Genomic DNA, 10,903 nt, shown 5'->3' on the forward strand with positions numbered 1-10,903 from the left:
CTGCTCCTGGTCGGCTGGTGTGAGCTGTGCTAGGCCAATTGGCGCTTTTACCGTGCACTGGACAGGTAGACTTGTCGGCTGGTTCTGATGGTCTGTCCTGTCCACGCGTTGTTCTCCTAGCCATACTTGCAGGCCCATCCTGCGTAATAGGTCCATGCCGATTAACATAGGATAGGCTAAATTTGGCATAACGTAAAATTCATGTTTTCTACGCATGCCATTGTAAAGTCCCTGCCCCCTATAGCTGGCATAGATTTTCATCTCCTGACCATTGGCTAAGGAGGAGGATAACTGGTGGTCTTCTTTCTCCCATCCGGCCTGTTTGCAAGCCTCGGCCGTCTCGTCGCTAATGTACGACGCGGCGGCCCCTGTGTCGAGTAAAGCTTCTACGTTACTTTTGCCTATTCGGACGGTGATAACCATCCGGTCGTTTGCAACGGCCATTGGCCGTTGATCCTCGGTGATCTTGCAGTGGATGGTGTTGTGGTCCTCTTCTGGCTGGCTCTTCTTTCCTTCCGGTTTCTTCTTCTTTTTCTTCTTTCGGCGTGTGATGTTATCACGCGGGTCGGGTTCTTCTGGGCTGGTCAGCCGGTTTACTGGGGCCGGGGTTTTCCGGCCCCTCTGGCGTTTCCCTGCCTCGGACATAGGCAGGTTCGCGTCATTTCGCCTACTTTGCTGCAGTAGGAGCAGAATCGGACAGCCGAGTTCGGGCATTTAAATCGGTTGTGCCCTGATTGCCCACAACGCCAGCAGTGCGTTTCTCGACTATAATTGGCCGCAATTTTGCTGCCGCGGGGTTGGTTGGAAGGCACCGCGGCTGGTTCGCTTGATCTTGCAGCGCGTCTCTCTTCGGCCTTTGGTGTGCTGGCTCGTTGTGTGGCGATGAGCTCGGCCACATTTTCTGCTCTGGTTATCAGGTAACTGATGTCCTTGAGCTCAAATCGGTTGATGTAGAGCTGCAATTTTGGCGTTAGATTAAAGAAGATGGCATCGAGGAGTTCCTCCTCGGTGTACTCTCCTCTGTGGCGCATTAACGTCGTTATTTCGTTAATGAAGGTCCTTATCGATTCGTTTCGACCTTGTTTGCGGGCGGCGATTTGCTGGTCCAATCGCCTCTTTTCTCCGGCTGGTACGAAGAATTTTCGTAGTTGTTCCTGGAGTTCCGGCCACGAACAAACTTTGTTCGCTGTATTCCTGTACCATATTTGGGCTTGCCCTCGTAACAATTGGGTGAAGCCGGTACGCATCTGGTGGTCGGTAAGGCCGTACGCAGCTTGTAGTTCTTCCAACTGCTCCAGGAACGGGTACGGGTCTCGTCCGTCAAACTGGCAGTTCCATTTTCTCATTATCTCCATCGTTTTTGACCGGTCTTCGTGGTGTCTGGCGGCTGGTTCTGGTGGAGGGGATGGCCCTGCTAGAGACGCCGTCATCTCGGCGTTCGTGTTTTCCCCGCGGTTCGGTGTTGATGTGGCCGCGGTTTGACGGCTTCCGAGGTGTGTGTTCGGAGCCACTCACGGGCCATCTCCGCGTGGAATTCTTCATAGTCTCGGGTACGGTCGAGTTCTTCCTTATATCCGGGCTCATCGTTCGGTTTGTCTGGAAACTCGTCCTGGTGTTCTCGGACGTAGTCTGCCAGACGCGTCCGGAGCTGGACCCATGTTCCCAGGGTTGGCTGCTGTGGTCTGCGTAGCTCGCTGACTACCTGGTCCTTCTTCAGGCGATACACCCAGGCGACACCTGCCATGTCGGTTTGCTTCCTCGGAATCGATTCGGCCAACTGTTAACAGCCACTGGATCTGGCTGGATTGACTGTTTGCAGTTGCCTTGTCGAATTAGTCGGCAAATTCAGGAAGGTAGGCCGTCCGTGGTATATCCCTCTGGTCTGGTCTTTTTCAGCTCGGTCTTCTAGCTGGATTCGTTTTCGGCTGGTGTTCTAGTTCTGGATTCTCGTTCTGGATTCTCGTTGCTTCGCTGTGTGTTCGCTTCGATTGCTCGGTAGCTTCTGTTCTGATATCCGTTTGCTCGTTCCTTATATACTAAGTCTTAATTCTAGTGGCTCCACCGTCCTGATTCCGAACTGTTCAGGCGCCATGTAACGGGGTCGTTCGGTTCGGTGCGCACGGCGTTGCGCACCGCGGTCGGTTTCCCCGTGCCAGGGTTCGCAAGGGAACGGGTCGGTAAGTAATGAGGCGGTGATATGTGAGAAAAATATAAATTTATTCAAAGAATACTGAAGCTAATGGTGGACTACGTGAATACAGGGCGGCGGTCCTAGCCTCGCCGCGCTGGAAGCCGGGCGGTGGTCTCCGGCCTCAGATACTACAATCAAAATATCGTCTGGTGATTAGACGCGTGGAGCCATATTACTTAAGACTAGAGTACAGGTCTTATGTACTACGGTCGGAACCCGGTCCGTCACAGAAATTACGCGGAACTTATGCCTAACGCTCTTACAAACTACTGCGGTCGCTACCGCCTTACAAGCTAAATGAGTACGGACGCACGCTGGTGTACGCGGAGCGCGGGCGCAAGCAGAGCGCGAACGCGAACAATCTAGCGAAGGCGCCGAGGCACTATCGAGTGCCGAGGAAGTCAGGAAGAGGAAAGACCCGATTGGGCCGACGGTATTTTATTCAATCGCGCTGCGGTGTTTCGAGCTGCGGTGGAGTTGTTGCCCGTTTGCCTCACGCGGCTCGTCTTCTCGTATGCCGAGGTAGAACCGAGCAGCGAACGAGACGACGACCAATCCTGGCCAGCCTGGGTAGCGCCGCGAAGCTGGACGGAATCGGCTGCCAAAGGCAGAATACGGTGCCGTGTAGGCTAGCGTTCGGATTCCCCGCGGAAGCACCAGCAGAGATTATGAACGTGCACTAGCTTGGTCACCCCGGGTCAACCACGGGTCTGACGAGGCTAGGCGCGTACGGCCGCTGAACCTACAGGAGCTGCCAGGTCGTAGAGTAGTGCCGAAGCCCCGAGGCAACTCATCGATCATCGCATCGATCGGTCCTACTTATAGTCTAATCGCACGGGAGTGGGGATGCCGCCGCGGCGGGGGCCCGCGATGCGCGACGCCGATCTGCGGCTGTCGTCGCCAACACTGTGGCCCCTTTCTTTGAGGAAACTCTGCACTATTCTAAGCTGTATTCACTATTCCCCGCTGTAAATGCCACTTCCAGCCCAGCTGTGCAGAGGAAGAACAAGAAGAAGAAGAAATATCTCGGAATATGTGCGTGACTCCCCTTTCCTTGAGGTAAATCTGCAAATATCTTGGAAACGGTGCGAGCTATGGCAAAATGTTGAGAGACCTTTTTTGTAGGAAATTAGATTTGCTACTATTAATGTTGTATGAGATTTTTTGATCAGATGCGTAGTTTTGGAGCTATGGCTCCAAAAAACGCGGAATAACCTTTTTTTTCGTGGGGAAATCTTGCCTAAGACCCCCCGCGCCACTGGGGGAGGGCAGCGGGGGAGTGTCAGATTCCTACTGACTAAAACCCCACGACGACATCCTCTGGCGTATGGCAGAGGCTCCGGGACCTGATTACTATAACTCCTGAGTCTCCCCCGCCGTGCGCTGAAAGCGCCCCTCACCGGGGGAGTAATAACTCCCCCAGCCGGCACCAGGGGTCGCATCCGGTGCCGGCTCCATCGCGGGGGAACTGCGTGCAATGGCGGCCGGGCCCCCCAGCCCGTACCGCCTGCAGTCCCCGCGCCTCGATCTCCTCACAGGTTACGGGGAGGAGCAACCCCTCGCCCGCCCGCGAGGAAGGTCGGGCACCCCCCCTGCGGGGGCCAGCGCCACTCCCAGCGTGAGAGAGAGACGCCACTCTCCGCCCGGAGTCACCCGGCCCCCCAGAGGCGGAAGGAGAGCGGCCCCCGATTGAGAACGGGGACCCCACCCGCCCGCTCCCGGGTCCAACCGGGGTCCGGGCTCATTTCGTCCGGGGCGGGAGAGTACACCGCGACCCCTCCCGCCCCCACGAGAAACACACCCCGTAAAATCTCCCCAGGAGGCGGGAGGGCACGCGGGCCCTCCCGCTACACTACCCCGTCCCGCATCCGTCGCGCCGGGGGGGCAAATTGCGAAAGCCGCCATCGCCCCCCCCCCCCGCACCCCTTATGGCGGCGGATCCCTGCGACGTCGTCGCGTCCCACGTCCGCGACCTCTCCGTGAGGGCCATGACCTCCCCGCAGAAGGGGGCCACGGCCCTTCATTCTGTCTCGCCGGCAAGCATCTGTCTCACGACGCCGGCCGGCGAGAGATCCTCCTCTATTTCTGCCGCAGGGCGTGGCGGGCCACCGCAAACACCGGGCACTCCGTCAGCGTGTGCTGTGCGGCGTCGCGCGCCGCCCCGCAGAGCCAACAGTGGTGGGTCCATTCCCTGATCCTCCGGCACAGGAACTCTCCGAACACCCCGTGTCCGGAGAGCACTTGCGTGACCCGGAACGACAGGGCGCCGTGGCCGCGGTCCCGCCACTCCGATATCATCGGCAGGACCGCCCCGACGGCGCGGGTTCCGGCGGCAGCCCCCTCTGTCAGGGATCTCTGCCAGCTTTCCGCCGCGACCAGTCGGGCCTGGCTCCGGTGTACCTCGACCGACAGCCCCGGCGGGTCCTCCCCGGCCTGGCGGAGGGCTCGCGAATACCAGTATGTACTGGATTCGACCTCCGCCTGGTACCGGAGTGGGATGAGACCCGCCAGGACCATCGCCCCCTCGTAGGAGATCGTGCAGTAGCCCCGCACGATCCTGATGACCAGCCGGCGCTCCACCCGCCGCAGCAGAGTGCGGCTGTGCCTGCTTACCGCCAGATCGCCGGCCCATATCGGAGCCCGGTATAGGGCTATGGACCGGACGATTCCCACGTATAGGCGGCGAACCCTCACTCCCGGCCCCCCGAGGTTGGGCAACAGGCGGCCAAGATTGGTCGCCACCTGTTCCAATCGGGGAGCCAGTCGGTCGAAGTGAACATCGACCCGCCAGTGGCTGTCGAGATACAGACCGAGGTATCGAAGACCCCGGCCGATCACGATCCGGCACCCGTCGACCTCGAGGCAGAGCTGGGCCGGAGGGGCTACCCCACGCCGAGGCTCGAAGAACCACATGGCCTCGGTCTTGTGAGGGGCCAGCGCCAGACCCAGCGCCCGGATCGCTCTTCGCACGATGGCGACCCCCACCTCGGCACGGCGGCAGGTCCTCAACCAGTCCCGCCCGGTGGCCAGCAGGTAGTAGTCATCTGCGAATACCGTTGCCCACGCCCCGGGCGGGAGGATCACCCGCAGCGCCGCGTTGTACCCCACGTTCCATAAGGGGGGGCCCAGTCTGTACCCCTGGGGCAATCCGCAGTCGACCTCCCTCCATGGCAGCGTACCGTCCCGGCAGGTGTACAGTATCCACCTGCCATCCAGGAAGGCCCCGATGATCCTCTGCAGATACGTGGGGACGTTGTGGTGAACCAGCGCCTCCCGTATCGTCCCATGGGGCAGGGTGTTGAACGCGTTTGTAACGTCCAAGGAGACGCCCAGCGCCACCCCACCTTTGGACGTGGCCGACTCGGCGGGGGTGCGCACCCGCTGGGTAGCGTCGATGGTGCTGCGACCCTCGCGAAACCCGAACAGGATGTCGGCCAGATCGGGGCCAACGCTCGACAGGTAGTGGAGGAGGCGGTTTGCGATGACACGCTCGAAGAGCTTTCCCACTTCGTCCAACAGCACAATGGGCCGGTACGCAGAGGAAGAATCTGCGGGCCCTCCGTCCTTTCGGAGGAGGACCAGCCGCCCCTCCTTCCAAATCGAGGGGAACACCCCCTGCTCCAGAGCGGCGCTGAAGAGGCGGCACAGCCTCGGACCTAGGATGCCGGACGCGATAACGCAGGCGCGGCCGGGGATGCCGTCCGGGCCCGGGGCGGTGTCCTTGGCCCCGAGCCTTCTGACGGCATCGTCCAGCTCCTCCTCTGTGACCCCCAGGTCGGCGGACCAGACGACGGGCTCCGCCGGCCCTTGCTGGTGGCACGGGTGCGACGTTCCCCCGGAACGGGGGAAGAGGGTGTCTATTACCCGCGACAGCAGCTGGGGGTCCAGGCTCTCCGAGACCGGGAGCGCCCGTGCGCGGAGCTTGCCCACGACCATCCGGTAAGGGCGCACACACGGGTCCTCGTCCAGAGAGCCCTGGAGCTCCGCCCACGCCCGGGATTTCGCGTCCCTGATGGCCTGCCTCAGAGCTACCACGAAGACCTCGTATGTGCCCCTCAGCAGATCCTCCCTCGCCGGGTCGCGGTCTCGAGCCCTTCGGGTGCGCTGCCACTGGCGCCGGGTGTGCTGACACTCGGATCAGAGATCCGCAATGTCGCCCGACCACCAGTACACCGCTCTCCGGGGGGGCAGGCGCGGGGCCCGGGGCATGGCGGTGTCGCCACGACCGGCCCGGCCTGAAGAGCTGGCCAGGTCACGGCATGGACTGCGGCCATCAGCATGTCCTTGTCCAGCCTCCTCAGCACCCAGCGACGCAGTGGCGGGCCACGCGCCGGCCGGGGGGCGGCGGGGAGGGAGTAGCCGAAGGTGATGTAAAGATGATCACTCAGCGTCTCCCTCGCCGCCACCCTCCAATTTTGCACCATGCGCCCGGCCACAGGGGACGCCCAGCCCAGATCCACAATGGATTCCCCCTGAGCCCGAACGCAGGTGCTGGCCGAGCCCCTGTTCAGGAGTAGGAGCCCCGCGCCAGACGCCCAGAGCAGTACCGCCCCTCCTCTCGCGTCGGTCCTGGGGGACCCCCAGGCTTCGGCCTTGGAGTTGAAATCCCCGAGGACCAACGTCGGCCGGGTGTGGGAGCTAACCACAACGCTCCTCACCCGGTCCAGGAACTCCTCGAATCGCTCCAGGGACCAGCTGGGCGGCGCGTAAACGCCCACCACTGCTACGGCCTCCCAGTCAACGGCCACGAAACCCCGCCCCCGTGCTAATACATCGGCGACGTGCCGACCCCCCAGGACGATGGCGACGGAGCCCGCCGCGTCGCCGAACCAGTTGGGTCGGTCCAGTACGCGGTACGGCTCCGACACCACCGCAACCTCAATCTGCCAATCGGCCAGGGTATGTAGCAAAATGTCCTGCGCCCCGGCCGAGTGGTTGATGTTGGCCTGCAGGAAAGGACACTTAGGCATCATTGCGCGCCGGCTCCACCGCTGCCCCCACAGCTGCTCCTGCGTTGCTGGGGCCCACTACCCCAGTGGGCGATGCAGCCGTGGACTGCTTCGCGCTCGACTTTTTGGCGGACTTCTTCCGCCCTTTCTTCGCGGTGACCGACGGGCATCCTCTGGTCCCCATCCTGTGCACCGCGGGCCGCCCTGAACCGGTGCACAGGGAGCACTGCGGCGGGGCCGTACAGCCACTGGCTCGATGATCCAGATCGCCGCAGTTGAAGCAGCGATCCGAACGATCGAACCCGCAGGGACACCGCTGCCTGACATGTCCAGTCTCCAGGCAGCGGTAGCACTGCAGGGGGCGAGCCGCCAGAGCCTCGACCCGTGCTGAGGACCAGCAGACCCTCAGCCTCCCCGCGTCGACGACCCTGTTGGCTGTGGTGAGGGGGCACCTCACCCAGACCCTCCCCAGCCCACGGGGTGGGGCGCGAATCTCCCCCACCTTGACCTGCTCAGCGGTGCAGGCTCCTCCGGTTGCCACCGCCGCTGCTACCTCCTCCCGGGTGACCGAATCGTCGAGCCCGATGAGGCGGATCTCGCCCATCTTAACTGGGCACGCCACCCTAACCTCATCGGACCCGCGGAACACAGTTTGGAGGCGGCTAGCCAGGGCCGCCGCCTTTCCGCCCTCTCCGTCCCGGCGATCTCCAGGACGAGACCGCCTGTGGCCGCGCGCCTGGGCCGGAGATCGGTGATGCCGATCTCCAAGAGGTCGACCTCCTGCCTGGCCCTGATCATGGCCTATACAGCAGGTGGTCTTCGCCCCGGGCCCGACCGTTAGCGTGACCGCCGAGGTTTTGGGGGGGCGGGCGAGGCGGGGCTTCTTTGTGGCCTCCTTTGTCGCCGCCGCGGTTCCCTCCTTTCGAGCAGCCGCGGGATTTGTCGTCCCGGCCGTCGTCCTCCTTAACCGTCTTCTTCGCCATCTGCACACCCTTCTTCTTCGCCGCCTCTGCCTTCTTGGCTTTGCGGCCTACCACCTTGGACCACGCCTCGGTCTCCTGGCGGTGGTCCCCCTGGATTTTTGCCATCCTGTCGGCAACGAACGAGCCGGAGGAGGCCGTAGGGCGGGAAGGCGCGCGAATCCCAGCCGCCCTCGAACCCTTTTTCTGGGGCTGCGTGGTTCCCCCCGGATGTCGTGGGATCCCCGTTCTGTTGCCTCTGCCCTCTCCCCTGCCGTCCAGAGGTGGCAGGAGGGGGGCACCCGGCGGCGCCGAGCCCGCTCCCCGACGAGCTCCCGCCGGAGGTCGGCCACGCTCCGCGCGACGAGGGTAGCGATGGCATCCATGAGCGCGGCCGTCCCCGACGCCCCGGCCCCTCCCCCCTTGGCGGCCGGGGCCTCGTGCTCGGTGGGGTCGTCCACGGCCCGCCCCCCTGCGGTCGCGGCAGGCGACGGTGAACGCACCGGGGCGGGGTCCTCCGTCTCCTCCAACGTGGTAGCACTCCAACAGCTCCTCTTCGGCCGGGCCTCATGCTCCAGCGGAGACGCCGGCCGCGACGCCTTCCTGGTGCCAGGGGCGGCCGGGGCTTCTACCGCTGGGCGCCTCTCGCGCCGAGCCTCCAGCTCCCGCCGCAATCTCCTCCTCTTGTGACGCTATTGTGGCGTCGCGGAGCTGTAATTGGGCGCTGAGCAGCAGCTCAGCGAGGACCGTTTCGCGGTCGTCGCGGTGCCGCGCGGCTCTCAGCCCCAGCTCGTTTACGACCGCCTCCACGTCGCTGGATGCCTCCCTTAGGGCACGGACACACGTGCCCTTCAGGTTTTTGGAGCACCCCGCGACCTTCTCGACCTTTACGGCGCCCTCCATGGCGCGCGCCACAAGGTCTGGCGAGGAGAGGTGGCGCACCTCCCGCGCAATTTCCGCCGCCTCCCTCAGCTTCAGGGCCGACCGGCTGGCTGGCGGGGGGCCGCGCCGACGTCCAGTTGCTCCCTATTTGCCTGGAGCTCCATCTCCTCCCGCTGTAGGCGCAGGAATTCTTCTTTTTTCGCGGCAAGGGCCACGTAGTCCCCCGATGTATGGGCGCGTCCCCTCTTTGCCGCAGCCGAGATACTGGGGGTCGTGGGCGGCAACGAGATCCCCGACCCATCCGACTCCTCCTCGCTGTCAACTGGCTCTCGCCAGAATCCCCTATCAGAGGCAGCAGAAGAAGCCCTGCTGCCACTGGTGGATCCCGCCGACATGGGTCGCGCCCTTCTGGCCCGGGCCGGAGCCGCGGCCCTCCTGGGCCCCGGCTGCGCCGTCTCCTCATCCCTCGCCGACCTGACCGCGTCAGGTTCCCTTGCCTGGTTTGTCATCGTTTCGTCCCGTCCTGCGTTTTATTTTTGGTTTGTTGAATTTTCCATGTCCGTCCCACGAGTAGGTCGGATCCTAGGTCCGCCCAGGCAGAGCCGCCTTACCTGGGTAAGGCAGATACACCCGGGGGGTCGCCAGGTACCCCAGGTTGGTCGATAGCGACTGGTGCACCCACCAGCCACCCCTGGTGCTAACTCCAGGGGCACCCTCCTCACTACGTGCCGCAGCTTGGGGCTAGGGATTTTTGAAGAGATTGTCATCCTCGCAGGCAGGCCGGTTAAGGCAAGCCTCCCGTTCCAGCGAAACGTGACCACTGGATTACGGTATAATTGCTAGGGCACTCCGGGTTCGCTACCCGCACCAGACTGCCACGCAGCATGGCCCCTGGAGAACTGAACGACGCTGCAGCCACCTTGTCGCCTCTCCGACCCAGGCCATACCGGCAAGGGAGGCCCTGCCAGGATCCGTAGATTCCACCGGCATCGCCCCGCCTCATCTGCGAGTCTACTTCGACAGCAGCAAACGCCCCCCTTTCAGTTGCCTTGTACGACAGGCAGGGGTTACCGTGTCTGTATTCTATCCCCCAGCCACAGCGGAGGTTTTAATGCGTTTTCCTTACCTTAGTGTTTGGTCCGCGGGAGCTATTTTATTTCACTCCTACCCTCCATACACTCCGAAAAGTGCATGGCGAGCATTCCCCTATCCGCCATCTGGGGACGCGCCACGTCGGGGTATTACCTCCCCGCCCAGTCAGTACACTTGGCCAGGTCTGTGGGTCCCCCTGACACCTTTTTTTTGGTTCAGTTGGAAGAGGAAATGCGTTTGCGCACGCGCGGGTTGGTTCCCCTTTTCGTCTATTCGGCTAGAGGGGACCCGGTCAGTGTGGGACTCATGTCCGCCCTGAAGGGGCAGCCTGGCGCCCGTGAGGTGAGGGCAAACCCAAAGAGGCAACGCCAGAGAGGGGCAACCTGGCAACCCAACCCTTAAGGGTTGAATTTAGCCCAAGAGTAGGCCACAGCCCTGAAGGGGCGACCTAGACGGGCAGCCCAGAGTGGGCACTCCCAAGGCTGGACATACTAGCCACTAAAACCTCTCCCCTAACGTGGGCCGCCGGCACCTTTTCACTCGTTAGAATTCATAAAGGAATACCAGCGTATAGCCACAACGACGCTTCGGCACTTCAACGCATTTCGCGTTATTGCGGCCGCCCGCCATGCACTAGGCACATGGGGCATCTGGGGATCCACGCCGTTGCACCTCCGATCCAGCGGTAGGACATTTTCAACCTGAGCAGTACACGCAGGAATTTTTCTTCAGCAACGATCGGCACCGGGGCATCCTCCAGGATCGCGCCTTCCCGGCGTGACCGCGACGCCTCTTCGCCTGCCTAGCAGTATTGCCAGGACAGGGGTTCC

At 62.6% G+C, this 10,903-nt stretch overlaps 1 protein-coding gene across 1 annotated transcript; it reads right to left on the reverse strand.

The window, feature by feature from the left end:
• Positions 1-593: 593 nt before the first annotated feature.
• On the reverse strand, positions 594-1,430 carry LOC123989160. Its single transcript, XM_046289836.1, has one exon. It carries the CDS (start codon positions 1,428-1,430, stop codon positions 594-596), a length of 837 nt encoding a protein of 278 aa, XP_046145792.1.
• Positions 1,431-10,903: the final 9,473 nt, after the last annotated feature.

The sequence above is a fragment of the Osmia bicornis genome, unplaced genomic scaffold (genome assembly GCF_907164935.1).
Source record: "Osmia bicornis bicornis unplaced genomic scaffold, iOsmBic2.1, whole genome shotgun sequence".
NCBI lineage: Eukaryota > Metazoa > Arthropoda > Insecta > Hymenoptera > Megachilidae > Osmia > Osmia bicornis.

Coding starts and splice junctions, on each gene's coding strand:
- LOC123989160 (XM_046289836.1), bottom strand. CDS start 1,430: ATGACGGCGTCTCTAGCAGGGCCATCCCCTCCACCAGAACCAGCCGCC.